This window comes from Lipotes vexillifer, unplaced genomic scaffold (genome assembly GCF_000442215.2).
Source record: "Lipotes vexillifer unplaced genomic scaffold, Lipotes_vexillifer_v1.1 scaffold13, whole genome shotgun sequence".
Lineage (NCBI taxonomy): Eukaryota > Metazoa > Chordata > Mammalia > Artiodactyla > Lipotidae > Lipotes > Lipotes vexillifer.
This window is the reverse complement of record NW_006790761.1, coordinates 341,089-357,496: the sequence shown is the minus strand read 5'-3', so window position 1 is coordinate 357,496 and position 16,408 is coordinate 341,089. Positions and strand designations below refer to the sequence as shown.

Sequence of the window (16,408 nt, the reverse complement as noted above, 5' to 3'; positions counted from 1 at the left end):
AGCGTGAGCTGGCCCATTTGGGTGAGACCTGCCTCCCGTGGAGATTCCCTGTGCAAAGAGACCACAACAGACTATGGTCTAGGAGACAAGCATTGCTTTTGAATCACACTGATCTAGGGCCACGTCCGGGCTGGGTGACATTGAACAAGTCCCTTTATCTCTTATGGGGGTTCAATTTCCTCACCTGTGAAACAGGGCCAATTGTATCTCACAGAACTGGCGTGAGGATCTGTGATAAAGTGAATGTGCAAAATGCCTGCCACACTGCAGGCTCCGGACAAATGGCAGCTCTCATTACAAGATCTCCCACTTGCTTTGTGACCTGGGGCAACAACCTTACTCTCTTTGGCGAGTTTAACCATCTGTCACATGGGGCTGTGGGACCACTTTCTTCAGTACCAACATCCCTTCCCCCACCCAAGAGCTTTGGCTGGAACACATACCAAGAGGTCTGGAGGGCCAGTTCACAGACACTCAGGGTTTTCAAAATAGCAGCATTCTCTTTCATAAAGTATCTTCCCAGCCCTAGGATGCATCCAGGGGAAGGAAGGACCGTTAGCGTTCACATCTCTGGCTCCCAAATCCAGCTTCACAAAAGCTAAGCCTGTCTGCCTGCCCCTCCCTCTGAAGTCCCTACAGTGGGAGAAGCCAAACCCGGACGCTGGAGGCTTCCACTGATCCAGGAGCAAGCCAGTTCAAAGCCACGGTCCCCATGAGGTCGCAGACGTCCTGGCAACGTGGGTTCACCTCCTGGGTTGGCGATGGGGCTAGTTAAAGTGTTATTAACATTGGCCACATAAAAATAGTTTTATCAGTAGAATAAATACATTTTCCTTTTTTAATATGGACACATATTTTACAAAACAGCCCCATAGCACTATGGGAAATTAAGATCCTTCTACAAAAAAGAAGATGTAACTCGGGTACAATAAAGCTCTAGTGTTCTAACGGATCCCGTCTGGACTACCCATGAGGTGTCCGGCACCCCTGGAGGTGGTGGCAGGGGCCGTGGGTGTGGCCGCAGACCCTCCCATCGGTTTCTCTGGCTTCTTTCTCTGCACCCGGCAGGGAGGTGGGCAGCCGAGGTCAGGAGAGCCCGAGGGTGTGCAGCAGGAAGGGGGCTGTGATGCTGGCAGCGATGGCCGGGAGGAGGCCCAGGGCAGGCTGTGAGCGGCTGGGCGCTGAGCTGCTGGCCAGCCCCGGCTCTTCCTGCTGCTGGCGCGGGTCGGAGAGCTGGAAGGGGGGCTTGGCTGTTTCGGAGCTGTGCGTGGTCTGGAAGGGCAGTGGTGGTGGCGAGGCGGTGGTGCTGGAGGGAGAAAAATACGTGGAACGTGGAACAGCCTCTCAGCAGCCTTGTCCTGGGCTGTGGTCTTAGGGTTCAGATCCAACATTTTATTGAATCTGTTTTTTTCCGCATAAAATGGAGAAGGGAACAAAGGGCTCAGACAGGGAAAGTGAGCAGCCCAGAGCCACACAGCCGGCCTCAAGGGTGACCACTCAAGAGTACTGGGTGCCAGGCAGAGAGAAGTGAAGTGTTTCAGAGGGGATCCATCTAGGGTCACACTGCAGCAGGCAGCCCTCTCACTTCTGTATGCAGGTGCCCCTGGCCTCCTGCTGCCCTCCCCTCCCCAGTCTGAAATAAACAGAAAACAAAACAAAACACACAAACAACCGCCCCATGTCACCCTCATTATCACGGCTATCGTTTACTGAGCGCCCACTGGGAATCCGCACTTTATAAGTAGCATCTCTGGTCCTCAAAACAAACGTTCAACGTGCCGCACCACCCCCTTTCACCAGATGAGAAAACGGAGGCTCAGCGAGGCTCCCTGGGACAGGTCACAGAGGGAGTGGGGTGGCGCCTCGGGGGGCAGGCGCCTCTGGGGGCAGGCGCCCTGGTGGCCTCACTCTGCCTAATCACAGGGAGTGTCAGTGAAGGTGGTCCCTCATGAACTTATAGAAATAGAAGCCAGTTTGGACGTCATGGGTGAGGCTCTTGGCTCAAGGAAGCCTACGTGAAAGAGAGAGAAGTGCCGAGACAGAGAAATAAAAAGAGATGAAGAGTGCAGAAGGAACTGGCGGGCCGAGGCCAGCACTTGGTGGCATCGGGAAGTCGAGGGGAGGGCAGGGGCCAGGACCAGGTTACTGGCTCAGGTCCTGGAGAGAGAGATAGGAAATGATGAACAAAGAGAGGGGCAGAGGGCAGGACAGGGACTGGGGAAGAGAGTTGACAATGACGGAGGCATAACAAAGAGAGACCAAGGGGGAGAAGGCTCTGGGATGAAGGAAAGGCCTGGGCCCCAGAGACGATGGGCTCACGCCTGCCCTGTGCAGCCCTGGGGGGCAGGAGGCAGAGGGAGATGCAGGGGCAGGATCCGACAAACCCCATCACCCCAGAGGGTCAAAGATAGGAGGGGAAGGCCAGGGGCAAGGGGCGCACAGAGGGGCCCCAACCCAGTGTGGAGCCCGGATGGCCTCCAGGAAGAGGTGACACTGCAGTCAGCCGTGAAGGCCGCGAGTCCAGCTTGCACATGGCTGAGGGCGCTCCCGGCGGCGTCTGTGCCCAGCACATAGGACCCGTTAACATCCAATCCTCATGACAACACTACGAGGCAGGTAAGACTATTATCCCATTTTACTTGTGAAGAAATCAAGGCACAGAGAGGGTAAGTAACTTGCTCTGGGACACACGGCAGGGACAGGATCTGAACCGGGCACCCAGTGGGTGCTCACCAGCAGTTGATGGCGGGGCAGGAAGCTTGCCCCTCCCTGGCCATCTGCAGAGTGGGCAGCCTCCTCCACGTGGGACACTGCCTGCTCTGCAGTGCTTACCCTCCCTCCCTGATGGGCCGTTCACTCCCCAGGTCAGCTGGGCTCCCCCCACTCCCCGGTCCCACACTGGCCACGTTTCCACATGCTGGGCATGAGGCCCCGACAACTGGCCACATCACCACGGTGAGCTCTGTAATCATCACCACTGCAGCCCAGCCCCATCTCTGTCCCGGCCGGACCCTCTCACACAGCCTGGTTCAGCCTCAGGGGGTGGTGGGCAGGGCAGCCCGGGGGTCACAAGCACATCCCTGCCTGCACGGGGTCTGGGACATCTGCTCTGGCATCCGTGTCCGTGTGCCCTCAGAAAAGGAGGGGATTGTCACTCCCTGCCCTGTCCCTCGCCCTCTGCTCTAGTCCTGGTCATGCTGTGGCCGCAGGAACCTACCACATCCTTGTGTGAGGTCCTTCTCACCCTGGACTCTACAGTTGTGATGTGTGTGTTCCTCTGTCTATAGAAATTCCCAGAGAAGTAATCAGGAGAGGAGGGAGCAAATGCTTGTCACGCACCATGGGTGGCAGGAAGGTGTCCTGAACAGAGATTGTGTGGGAAGCACCGGAAGGGAGGGGGCAGACCAGGCAGCTTCGAATGCCCCTTATGACTCCCCCAAATCCGGCACGTTGTACCTCCCACCCCACGCCGGCCTTCAGAGCACCCGAGACCTCTCACATGGCCTGCTGCGGGCTGACCTCACCTTTCTGGGCTCTCCCAGCACACACCGCCATCCCCAGTCACACCTAATGTCCTGCTGCCATTTTCTGACTCACCTTTGAAGGCCTGATTCAACAGTCTCCTCACCTGGAGGCCTCTTTGATTTGTCCTCCTGCCCCTAAGGCCACCTGGGAGAGTTAAGGCTCCCACGAAGCCTTGCGCATTTCTCACTGATCACACTGTGTCATTGACACCTATTTATGCGCACGAGGTTTGAATGGGTTTCATATGTAAGGTTCAGAACATTGCCAGGCCAACCGGAAGTGCTGTATGGTGTTGGCTATTTTTAGCACTATTATTATGTGTGTGTCCTTGTCTCTCTCACTAAAAGCATCCTCCATTTATGGAGCACTTCCTGTGTGCCGGCAGACACTGTGCTTGATGCTATACACGTGTCATCTTATCATTATTCCCATTTTCAAGATGGGGAAACTGAGCCTGAAGACGTGCACCAGGCTGTCTGCCTCCCCGGCCCCAGCTGGGCTGTGGTGCCATCCCTAACTGCGCAGACGGAGAGCACGGGAGTGAAGCATGGTTCTTCCTGCCGAGGCCTCGCACACCCGTGGGTGGAGGCTTGCCAGGGTCAGAGAGGAGGGCCCCTGTGGCCTCAGTCCCTGGAGGGTATTGTGCCCACGCCCAGCAGGATCACTACCGCAGTCCCTTCCCTCCCCTTCTTTTCTAATGAAGGGTTCCTCCCAGCTGCTGCCCCCAACTTTCCAGCCCGAGCAGCTGCGAGGCCAGGAAGGCTGGCCTCAGGAGAGGAGGCTGAGCTGCCACTTGGGGTGCCCAGAGGGGCCCAGCAGCCCCTGCCGTCAGGAGAAGGACCAAGCAGGAATCATGAAAACTATGTCTCACAAGGCGCCCAAAGGCATTTGCTTTCACACTTTGAAAACCAAAGATGCAAACTCCCGCTTGGAGCCTGAATGGGGGAATTATTGCTTGGAAGGAGTCCCAGGAAAACGGGGTGAGGTTAGTGGGGTGTGGACAGAAAGCCCCTCCAAATACCCCCACCTCTTGGGCCCACTCTGCTCACAAAGCCCAGTCCAGATCCCAGCCCCCTTCCCTTCAGGCCCTTGTTGGGGAATAGCGTCTCATGGCAAAGTGGCCTCGAAGCCAAACCAAACACTCTGAGTGTTCCCAGGCTCCGCAGACGGCTGGCACCAAGGGCCGAGTGCGCTCGGAGCCGACAGGGCCCCTTGTGTGGGAAGGGGCCCTCTGCCTGGGTGGAAGGCAGAAGCCCGATGTCCCCGTTTGTTGTGTGACTTTGGGCAGGTCCTATCCTCTAGGCCTCAGTTTCCCCATGTGTACAACGAAGGAGCAGCATCGGACGCTCGGACTTTAAAATGTTTTCTAGCAGCAGAAGCCAGAAGTGAGATCATAGTCAGAAGCCCAGGTGTAAAGCACAGGAAAGCAGGGCTGGTGCCTGAGATGTGTCAGCTGGCTGCCCCAAGGCTCCTCTTAGAGACTAGGGGGTCTCTAAGAGCCATCAGGGCTGGGTCTGGGGGGTCTTGGAGCTGTGGCTTTCTTGTGATACAAAGGTGGTGGGCTCCTCAGCGGATTCCGAGGAGACAAAGTGCAGATGGAGCTGGGGGCACGAGGGCCTGGCTGACTGGTGGCCCTGCTGGCCGGGGTGGAGCTCGCGATATGACCCGGCTGGAACTGTCTGGGCAGACTGGTCAGACGGAGGCAGAGATCTAAAGTGACCGGCTTGCCCACAGCTCCCTGTCCTGGTACCTAAGGCCCATGGCAGCCTCCAGGCCTTTGGCCACATGGTCTTCTCTGCTGGGAATGCCTTCACTCTCCCCTCACTGGGTCACTTGGACCCTCAGGGTCCCCAGCCCTCCAGCCCCCGCTGGCTGGATTTCTTGCCAGGCAGAGGCAAGGTGGCCGTGACTCCAGGGCTCTTTCGGCTGCACCATAGCAGGGAGCCGTCCCTGTCCGGCCATGACCCACGATTCTTCCTTCTCTATCCCCACCAGCACTGGACATGGGCTGCGCACCCGGCATGTAGCCAACTCGCTTCTGTTTAACGATGTGCTCACCCAGGGGCTCATTTAAGCCTAATACGCACTGAAGGCCCAGGAGCCGCCTCCTGCTGGGAGATGGGGCGTGTGGCATCCTAGACCAGACTCTGAGAGTCAGCCACCAACACTGGGGACAGCTGTTACTGAGTGTCACCAGTGGTCTGAGGCCAGCTCACCGCTTTACAAGCACCATCTTTTTATTCTAAGCCTCTGAGCGAGTACGAGGAGGGGCTGGGGATTCTGCCTGAATTCCTCTGTGCTTTTATCCACTAAGTGACACTGCTCCCCATTTCTCCTGGGGGCATCGTCCTCTAATCAGACGAGGTCCTGGCCTCATGCAGAGATGCTGAGCACCCTGTATGGTACCAGGAGAAAGCCTGGCTGTGCTGGGGGAAAGGTGAGCTGGAGAACCTCAGGGCACGATGGTAGGTCAGCAGGAGGCGGGCAGAGCCCTCCCAGGGGCCCAGGGGGAGGTGAAACGGTTCTCTTCCCCTCTGCGGGGGCTCGGGCCATCTGCTCAAACCTCTGGAGAAACCGAGGCCCAGGAGGCCAATGACCCCCTGTGCACGTGTGTCCTGCACCCCCGTCCCTGCATGGTGGCACCTACAGGGCTCTGCAGCCACCACATACAGAGGCCCACCTCTGCACCTGGCTTCCGGCCATACCCGGAGCCCGGGAAACGCTCTCTTCCCTGCACCTGCCCCCTCATGACTGTCCTTCCCGATGGCCCAGTGCTCTGCTCCCTTGTTTATCCAACCCACTGGGGGACTGGGGGAACAACAGAACTGGCATGACCCCCAGAGGCCAGTCAAGGCCCTGACCGTGCAAAAGGAGAAACCAAGGATTGTCACAGATCCGACCGACTGGGGCAGCGCCCTGCACGCAGCGCGGCAATGGCCTCCTCCCTGGCGTGCCCCCTGGCCACAGCCCTGCTGCCTGCTCCTGGCTCTCAGATGCGGGGGTTCCCTGAGACCATTCTGCTGCTGCTGCACAGCCATCTGCGGACACATGCCGGGCCCCTTTCACAGGTCCCCATAAATCATCCTGCCACGGGCTGCTGCTTCTCTAAACTTCCTTCGATGTGTTTACATCTGGAGTAATGAGGGGCGAGGCAAGGCCAGCCTGCTCCAGGTGGCACTTCGGCCCTCTCCCCCCTCTCTCCCCCTCTTCTCTCACTCATGCATGCAGTCAACAAACCCTCAGTGAGGCCTCCGGTGACCCAGAGAAGTCCACCCAAGCTCTGGTCCCCAGGGCCTCCCAGCCTAGAAACGCAAGCGAACGACTGCCATCTGTGGAACTGTGCCAGGACAGGGGCACCCACGGGAGACCCACGGTCGGCAGGGGGAGGCTATGGGATGCAAGGGAGAGGGGCACAGGGAACACGCTGTGGGGAGGATGGGGAGAAGGGAGGAGACGCTTGCCAGGCGAGGGCAGCAGGGGCGTCTGCGTGGTGCTGGACGAATGTGACCCTCAGCACCAGACAGCCCTGATTCTGTAGGTTCTGGCTCCATACCTGACTTGCTGCAAGGTCTTGGGCAAGTTACCTGACCTCGCTGAGCCTCAGTTTCCTCCTTGGTCAAGCGAAGCCTACTTCCTGGACTCTTGACAGGGCTGGGGGATGTGAGGGATGTCAGTGGCTGGCACAGCAGGAGCTCAGCAAGTGTCCACTCACATCCACCCCCCCGCAGAGAGAGAAGCAAGGACAAGGGTGGGGGTGGGCCGTGCATGGTCCACTGCAGGGCAGCACACAGCTTGGCCAGGACAGGGCCCAGGCATCCCGCAGGAGGAGGACCAGCAGGTGAGGCGGGAAGGAGGCAAAGGCTCTGCATCCAGGCTGAGCAGCAGGAAGTTTACTTGGTGGGGCGGGGCGAGAGAAAGCACTGGGAATCTCAGGCTGAGGAGGGTAATGTGCTGGGGACACGGCTAGGAGCCAGAGACCCATTAGGGCCCTGCCGTAAGATCACAGGTGGAAGATGAGCTGGGAGAGGGGATGGAGAGCAGGGGATGGATCCGGTGGGATTTAGGGGGAAGCAAATGAGAAAACTCTGAACGGAATTAAAGCTCCAAGGAAAACAATATTGTCAGAAGGGCTACAAATGGGCCCCAGATCTCCCTCCAGAGAGCTCTCCTCTGCTCCCTCTCGGAGAACCGGAAACTTGGGAATGCTAGGAGGATGGGTGGGCTGAGACCCAGGAGTGACGGAAGCTGTGCCCTGCACCTGGGCCCCTCTGGGACCTCAGGGCCGGCTTCCCTGCGACGTAGAGAAACTTTCAACAGATAGGCTGCCGGTTGGTGGAAATTTCCTTCTCTAACCCAACCAGATGGAAGAAAGTTATCCAGCCACAATTTACCTGTTGGGACTGAAAAGGGGTTCCCTCTTGCCAAAGAAAAGCTGTTTTCTTCTGAAACCAGGTTCTGTGTTTCAGAGAGACGTGTTGTGAAAAGGAAACCGTGTGGAGTCATTTGCCGAAATTTACCTTTCAGACGTGGTTAGGGGTTGGGGGTCCGTGGCTGGAGCTGGCAGCCCAGCCTCCTGTCACCCTGTGGGCTGGACCCACTGCTGGCCGGGTCTGGTTGCCCAGCGGGTTGATTGGGGCCCTGGGGGAATGGCCTGATTGGAGTGCTTTATGGGCTGCCAGTGCCTCCCTGGCAGCCTGCGAGCCTCCCCAGGGCTGAGAACTGGCTCTTGGTAACTCTGTGCCCTCACTCCCGGTGGGAAAGAAGCAGCCCATGCCGGGCACACGAGCCAACTGTGTCGAGGCCAGTATAGCTACAGCGGTGCCTCCATCTTGGGCAGGCTGGGCCGGTGGGGCCTCTGCAAAAGCACGTCTCCTGGGAACCCAAGTTAGGCGCTTTGAAGCCAACACAGGCCCAAAGGAGGAATGGACTCTTACTTTACTTGCTGGAAGTCTTTTTAAGACAGCGCACACCCTGCACTTTAAGACAGTGGATTGGACTATGTCAACCTTTTGTCTATGACTCAGAGACCTGGCTGAGGGAAGGTCATGAAGGGGGTTCCTGTACGACCCTGGACAAGCCCCCATCCCGGGCCTTGGTTCACCATCTATAAATGCAGAGCTGGGTCTGCGTTTCCCCAAGCTGCTCAGAAGACTCCAGTGCACATTCAGCACATGGCTTCCCAAGCTCCTGTGCCACACATTCCAATACACGAGGTCTGTGGTGGGGCCTGGGGTATTATTTAACAAGTACCCAAGGTAATTCTTTCTGGGGATGCTGAGGAAAATCCCAGATGATGATTTTTAGGGTCCACGTGGAGGCTCTGAGTCTCCGAAGGCCCAGTGCTGGATCACAATGTCCAGGGCAGGGCTACTGCAGTGGGCAGGACTCTGTCCTTCCCTGACAGTCACTCCCTGGGTGCTATGGTGATGCTGTTCACCAGATGTGGAGATTTCTGCCCAAAAGTGGAATCAAGGGAGACCGCTCTGTGCTGAGCCTGCAGGTGGAGGTTGGAAGACGGCATCCTGGTTACAGCAGGAGCTTTGGTGACAGACAGGCCAAGGGAGTGGTGCAGGCAGACACACAGGCAGAGGACAGACAGGTATCAGCACAGCAGGATGATTTCTGCACCTGCCCGTCTCCAACAAGGTTTTATCACAAATCCCCCAGCCCCTCCCAAGACAGAGCCCACGCCATCACCTGCCGTGTCTCTCTTGCACGCAGGATACCTCTTGCAGCCTCCCTGCCAGCGGGTCGGCTGCTCAGGCCATCCAGGCCCAGAGAGCTCACAGTTTTCTGATTTGGCCAGCCTGTTCCATTTTCTCCTGCTTTCACCTTCTGGCCCATGGGACAAACGGGGTCTGCTTTGCACCCATCACGCATCCAAGAAAGCTAAGGGCAAAGCAGACTTTTGTCCACTGCACCTGAAGGAAGCTTCTATTCCTTCACCTTCAAATGGAGAAAACTGAAAAGTCAGGTGTAAGCATGCTCTACAAACCCCGAAGCATGAACAGAAGGATCCTCTGTGAACAGGGACAAGCCAGTTTCCGATCGAGTACCCACCTGCCACCCTTCCTTAGAGCCGGGCATGCGGATAACAGAGTGTGTCTGGCCCTGGGTGGGTCTCAGGTAGGCTGACCAGAGAGAGGCCCAGCTCCCGGTGGACCTGCCCCTCCCAGCTCACCTGTCCTCGATGCGGACCCAGAGGTCATTGAACTGCCGCGGCCGCTGGTGTTTGTTCTGCCTCTTGTGCCATTTCTTCTGTCGCCCGAACTCCTCCAGCTGGCTGAGGCTGTCGGGTAGCAGGAGGTGCGGGGACAGGGCTGGGTCCTCCTCCTCAGGTGGGGCAGTGGGGGCTGCCGAGGAGACCGCAGGGATGGCAGCAGCTGGGGTCGCCTGGGCGGGGCTCGCCGAGGTCCCCTCGGGTGGAGGTGCCGGGCTCCGGGCAACAGGGCTGGACAGGGGCAACCGCACATGAGGCATGCGTGTCATTCAGGTGCGACGGGGCATGCAATTCAGTGGGAAAGTTGTCACGGCAGGAGAAGATGCCAGGGGGCCCGGCTGAGGGTCACCCAGGAAAAGCATCTCCTGGTGTTGCGAGATAGAGCTTTGGTGCATTCTTTCATTTATTGGTTCAGTAGATATTTATGGAGCATCTACCTGGCACCAGGAAATTTTTAGGTAATGGGTGTTAGTAACGATCAAAATAGACAAAGCCCCTGTCCTCTTAGCGCTTACATTCCGAAGTGGGAGACAGAGAGTAAGATGGGCCGGATGTCAGATGGTGATAACTGCTGAGGAGAAAAATAAAGCAGGGGCAGGAGGGACAGCGTGGGCCGTGGGGGGAGGGGGCGTTGTTGGCAGGGACAACAACCCTTGTCTGGTCCCTGTTGGTGACATGTGAACCCAGACTAGCAGGAGTGAGAGGGTGAGCCCTGGGCAGGTTTCTGGGAGCATATCTGATCTTGGTCAGGGCCTCGTTCATTCAACAAGCTCTGGCTGAGGGACTTGAGGTGAGTTACCCAACTTCCCTGTGTTGTGCCTCAGTCTCCTGCCCTGGAAAATGGGGATATTACAGCTGGTACTTCCTAGCGGCATCACGATGATTTTGTGAGTTAACACACGCAAAGTACTCAGAACGGTGGCTGGCAAATAGCAGCTGAAACATTTCAGTAGTTAACTTCCTTAAATATGATATATTAACATTATTGCTGTGCCATTCATCCAACCATCCCCTCATGCATTCAACACTGGTCTCCTGAGCACCTTTCCAGGGGAGGCAGGACAGTGTTGAGCAGGGAAGAACTCAAGGTGGAGGCAGACAGACACGGGTTCACATGCTGGCTCTGCACCTTCCAGGCTATGTGACTAAGGGCGGGGACACAAGTATCCAAGAAACAGCTGGCTATAAACGGAGTTAATACTACTCACTTCATAGGGCTGTCATGAGGATGAAAGAGACGAGATCTTAACATAATGCCTGGCACAGAACCGGCCTCTCTTTAATGTCACCCTCGAGCAAACAGAGCTGTCTGCAGCAGGCAGTGACGTGCGATTAAGTGTGTGGCGTGGACTCCACATGCCATACGGCGGTGCGCAGACACCCCTCAGCCTGGGAACACCCTCTGCTCCTCTCCCTTTTATTCTTCCCTCTCTGTGGTCCAAACGGAATTCCTTCTGGGGACATCTGACCCCGGGGGAAGTTGGTCCTGGTCCCGAGAATTGTAAAGGCAAGCCGGCGCCCAAGGGAGGCTGTCCCCCAACTCCGCTCCTGCGTGCACAATGGGGTGAGGGGCTTCTCTCTCCTTGAAGGACAGAAGGCCATCAGCTCAGCCTGTCCTCCTCCATCCCCCACGGCAACCCCAGATTCCCAGGGTCCAGGAGATGCCGCAGCTGCTGGGGAGATAATTCAAAACAGGCAGACAAAAAGACGGATCCAGGAGGCACCTGCGACTGATGATGGCTTTTATTGTTGGGGCCTCCTCGGCATCCCCGCCCCCCTCACCCCACCCACAGGACTTCAGCCTGCACTCAGAGACTCAGGCTGAGAGCGGGGCCTGCGGGGAGTCGGGGGATACCTGTTCTAATGCCTGGGCTCTGAGATGAATAGGAGCCGAGGCAGCCCCGCCGGCCTGCCCGCCCCCCCGCGCTGTCCAGACCCACACAATGAGCTTTGAGGTGGAGGTCCTTGGAGCTGTGAGGAGGAGCTTGAGGAAGGCGTTGTCCCCGAGGCTACCTTGGGTCCCTCATCCCTCCAACTCACGCCTACCCTTGGCCCAGTACAAACTGATCTGTGCTGGGCTCCAGTGGTCAGGAAGGGCGGTCTGGTCAGGCTGACTCAGAAGATGAGAAGATGGAGGAGTCCGAGGTGAGAGCGTTTAGAGACGGGGGGAGGGCATCAGCCTGGAGCTGGGAGACCAGAGGCTCAAGGCCCCAGGCCTCATCTTTGCAGAGTGAATAGCAAGGCTGCAATCATTCCTGAGCACTCCCACCCCTGAGCCTCGCCCCCAGCCCCTGAGGCAGTACAGGTTGTGGTGAGGACCTTAGGAAGGCCCTAGAGCTAGACTGCCATTAACATGAGCTGTGTGTCCTTCTGCAAGTGGCTTCGCCTCCCTGGGCCTCAGGTTCCTCAATTTTAAGGTGGGGATACTCATAGTTCCTGCCTCACGGGGTTGTTGTGAGGATTTAATGAGTTAAAAGCGCTTAGAGCCCAACACACAGTGAACAGTCAATAAACATTAGCTATGATTATTCAAGCTTCTTTTGGACTCTGGATTTTATAACATCATGGACAGGGGCCGAAATCACACTCTGGCCAGCCCTGTGAGGAAGGTTCCTGCACAGGTTGGTGCACAAGTTGCGTGGAAGCCCCGGGTTTCAGGATTCTGTTGTTGTCTTCTAGGGCTGCCCAGCACATGCCGACACCTCACCGTGCCCGGCTTGGTGCTGGCACTGTGGACCACGGGTGAACCCAGCTGGCATCTGCCCTCAGGCAGCTTCCAGCCTGAGGGGGACAGAAAACCCACACAGGAAGAGAGGATGGCCACTGTATGCATTATATGGCTCTTTGGGCGGAGCGAGTGCGCCCTGGCAAGCAAGTTAGGTGAGGGAATTGCTGCCAAGAGGCAGCAATGAGAAGGTGTGGTCAGAGGAAGGTGAGGACCGGGTGTGGGCAGGGCTGGGACACAGGGAAGAGGCCTGGCCAGGGCTCGTCCTAAACATGGCCCCATCTCGATTCAGGGCCTGGGCATCCACCAGGTCCTCTAGGCAGCAACCCGGGAGTCCTACAGAGTCCTTGCACCCCACCGATCACCAGTCTCTAAATCTTGAACATCTCTCAAAACTTAACGCTCCTCCCATTCCCACCTTCACTGCTTTCCCACCGCCGTGACCTCCTGCCACTATTGTACACCAAGCTCCTTCCCGGTCTCCCCACCTCCAGCCTAGCCCCCACTCTTGGGTGCCTGGTGAAGGCCAGTCGCTAGGAGGCCCCATCTCACCAGAGGCTCCTTCAAGACTCTGCCCCGCAGGCCTGAGCGGGAAGGTGGGGTGCAGCCTGCCATACAGCACGTGGTCAGCAGGGCCCGTGGACCAGCATCAGTGGGCCAGCAAGTCCCACGCCCCCAGATGTCCCAGCTGCTTACCTGTGGATGGTCTGTCCTGCGGGCGTGTGCTCCACCTCCAGCCCTGCCTGCCGAAGGACGTCGATGACTGTGTTGTTCCCCAGAAAGTGACCTGGAACACAAGAGACAAAGTGGGCTCAGCCACATAGCAGGTCATCAGCAACTGGGGACAGCCTCAGGCCAACGACCTACACCAAAGTCAAGGTCAGGCCTCCCTGAAAGGCAGTATGGTGTAGCTGGAAGATGGGCTGGTGCCACCCTGCCTGGGTCCAAATCCTGGCTCTGCTGCTCATTGGTTGTACCACCCTGTGCCTCAGTTTCCCCATCTGTAAAGTGGGAATGACTGTATTAGCAGTCTCTAGGGCTGTTGTGAGGACTCCGGGAACAGTGGCTGGCATGCGGCAAAGGCTCACAGTGTTTATTTACTGTTGCATCACTGTGCCCCACACCATCAAACTGACCCCAGCCCTGGACTGTCCAGGCAGGGACAACCTCCAGTAGTCAGACAAGGTCCAGCTCTGAGGTCTATGGCTCATCTTTGTCAGTTCCACCAGCAACTTGAGGCTCCCTGCCTTAGCATGGGAATGGGGTTCTGTGTGGGCATGTCTATCTCCTCACCAGGCTCCATGGGGCAGAGACCGCATGGCTACTGCCCCACACACGCTCAGTATGTGTTGGCTGGATCTAAGACTTCGAAGATTCATTTGTTCACCATCTATCCAACATTTATGGATCACACACTTGACCCAGGCCCTGGGGCGGGCCCTGAGGACACAATGAAGTGTAAGATTCTGGGGAAGGAGTAATAGAACCCTGTGTGGGGTGCGGAGGGGGCTGGTCTCCATCTCACTCTCCACCGCTAACCATTCATTCAACAGACATTTATGATGCGTTTGCTCTGCGGCCAGCCCTGGGCTAGACACTGAGAATATAGAAATGAATCATTTGGTCCACAGCCCCAGATGAGACCAGGCACGCCCTCTGGCTGGACGCAGGGAACACGGTGGAGGCTCTCCCATGCTCCGGTTAGGGAGACTCCTCGCAAGGCCAGTCGCTGTTGGGAGTCAGCCCCGGGCGAGCCCCTCCTCCTCGCTGGGCCTGTCTCCCCACTCGTTCAATGTGGGCAGAGTGGTGCTGGCCCCTGCGCCCTCCCAGCCCATGTCCTTCCCCGAAGCCCCACTTCCACGGGCAGTTCGCTCCCCTCCTGCTCACCATTCATCCCAGAACCTGGGGGGAAATTCCTGCACTATTATTCTAATTGCCTGTGGCTGGTGGTGACAGGTGGGAAGCTGGAAGGTCAGCATGTTGACAGCCCCAGGGAGGTGGACGAGCTTTTGGGGAGTGGAGAGGCTCCAGCGCAGAGGAAGTGAGGCTGGGAGTGCACAGTGGCTGGAACAGGGGGGTGAACCCCACAGCCCACTGCCGCCCAGCCCTGCACACCTCTGGGCTGGTTTCAAGACTCCCCAACAAGTCCCCCACCCAACAGTCTCTCTCGGTGGCCTGCCACAGTCCCTGAAATCCCACCTTTGGATCACTGCAAAAAAAAAATCACAGGTCTGGGAATGGGAGACTTGGACTAGAACCCACCACACTCGCTCTGAGACCTTGGGCAAACCCACCAAGAGCCTGTATGCTCTTGGTGTCTCTCTGTGTACAGGGAGGGATTGGGCTACACCATGGGCTCCCCTCGCTCTCACATTCATGGGGAAGGCATTAGTTTGACTCCAGAGACCCTTATGAAATTGTACTCTCCCTCCCTCCCTCCCTCCCTCCTCCTCTCCCTCCTTTTCTCTACCTATTTATTGCATTTATCTGACGAACACTGATTGAGTGCCTATCCAGTGCCGGATGGTGATGAACAGGTAGGGGCTTGTTCTAGGCACTCACGGTCTTGAGAATCAAGGTCTTTTGATCCAGGGTAAGTACTATGCCGAGGGAAGCACACAAGGTGGTGAGCGTGCACAGGAGGCCGCTAATCTAACCTGGGGGCAGGGTAGACTTCCCGGAGGAGGCATCCCTAGCTGAGGGATGGGATCAGAGTTAACTAGGTGAGGATGAGAGTGGGGTGGCACAGGGTGGGGCGGGGCGTGTTCTAGGTAGGGGGAACAGCATGTGCAGAGACTGTGAGGTCAGTGAGGCTCACCTGGGGAGCCAGCTGCAGAAGACACATGGACAACGCCCTCGCAGCTCTGGCCCTGACCCACTGCTATAGAGGACAGAAGACCTAGGCTTCTGCCAAGGCTCTGAGTCTCCCGTACGTGATCCTGAGCAATCAGCTGCCCTGCTGCCAGCCTCAGTTTCCCTGTGTGTCAAATGGGCCTGGATCCCTGAGGCTGCCTCCCTGGGGAGGCTGTAAGGTCCCAACGAGGCAGGAGGAGTGAACGTCCTTTGGAAAAGCCCAGCATACACACTTGAGTGAGGGGCTGAGCCATCCCTGGCTGTGGCCACAGAGTCGACCCCACTCTTGCCTGCCCCCCGAACTGATCAGGCTGGAACTGGGTGTGGTGGCCTCCAGCGCACAGGCTGCAGGAACTCCCTGCCCACAGCTCTTGGAATGCACTCCTGGCAGCAAAGCAATTCCTTCCCTGCCTCCATGGAGACCCATTTAAAGACAGGGGCCTCCAGGCCCAGCAGTGGTCCGCGCAGATTTCAAGAGCCGTAGGGAAAACAGGCCACCTCAGGCTATACCGGAGTAGCACGAATATTTACTGATGGCCGTGTGGCCGCTCTAAAAGGAGCATTCCTGGAGCTGGCAGAGGGGGCATTCGGAGGAGCCCAAGCCTTACAGGACGCTGGCTGGACCCTGAGCACTGCCTGGCAACGTTTCAGTGTCTGGTCTGCACCCTGCCCGTTCCCTCAATCTCAGTGGTTCCAGGCCCTTACTGTGTATTTTAAGACCCTAAACAGAAGACTTCAGATACTTGGAGAAATGAGAAGCAATCAGCAATGATTTTTTCCAAATTCCTATCCCCTCCTTCTCTAAGCCACACTGGCCTTCACCTCCTTCCCTCCAGGGTGGGGAGGTGCCTGCTCCCTCCCAGGGGCAGCTCCTGCAGGAGGCCCCTCCCATGGGGTTCCTGCCCCAGGACTGTCCAGAGCAAGACCTCACTCCCGGGAACAGGTTCTCATCGCGACCCCCTCTTTGCCCTCTTTGGGGCTTGTTTTTCTCAGGACCTCACGACACCGTTCTGTCCTGTTTTCTTCGTACTCCTCTCACGGCTCCCTCTCTGTCCTCCTCGTAGGTTCCTCTTTCCCTCGCCCCA

The 16,408-nt window shown here is 57.5% G+C and overlaps 1 protein-coding gene across 1 annotated transcript in view; it reads right to left on the bottom strand.

Moving 5' to 3' along the window:
• Positions 1-1,086: 1,086 nt before the first annotated feature.
• TRABD2B (TraB domain containing 2B) overlaps positions 1,087-16,408 on the bottom strand; it is a 218,085-nt gene continuing 202,763 nt past the window's right edge. The window contains exons 5-7 of the mRNA XM_007463920.1: positions 13,167-13,257; positions 9,707-9,976; positions 1,087-1,306 (exon numbers count right to left, since the gene is read on the bottom strand). Of these exons, the coding sequence (XP_007463982.1) occupies positions 1,087-1,306; positions 9,707-9,976; positions 13,167-13,257 (581 nt within the window). The remainder of the gene's footprint in view (positions 1,307-9,706; positions 9,977-13,166; positions 13,258-16,408) is intronic.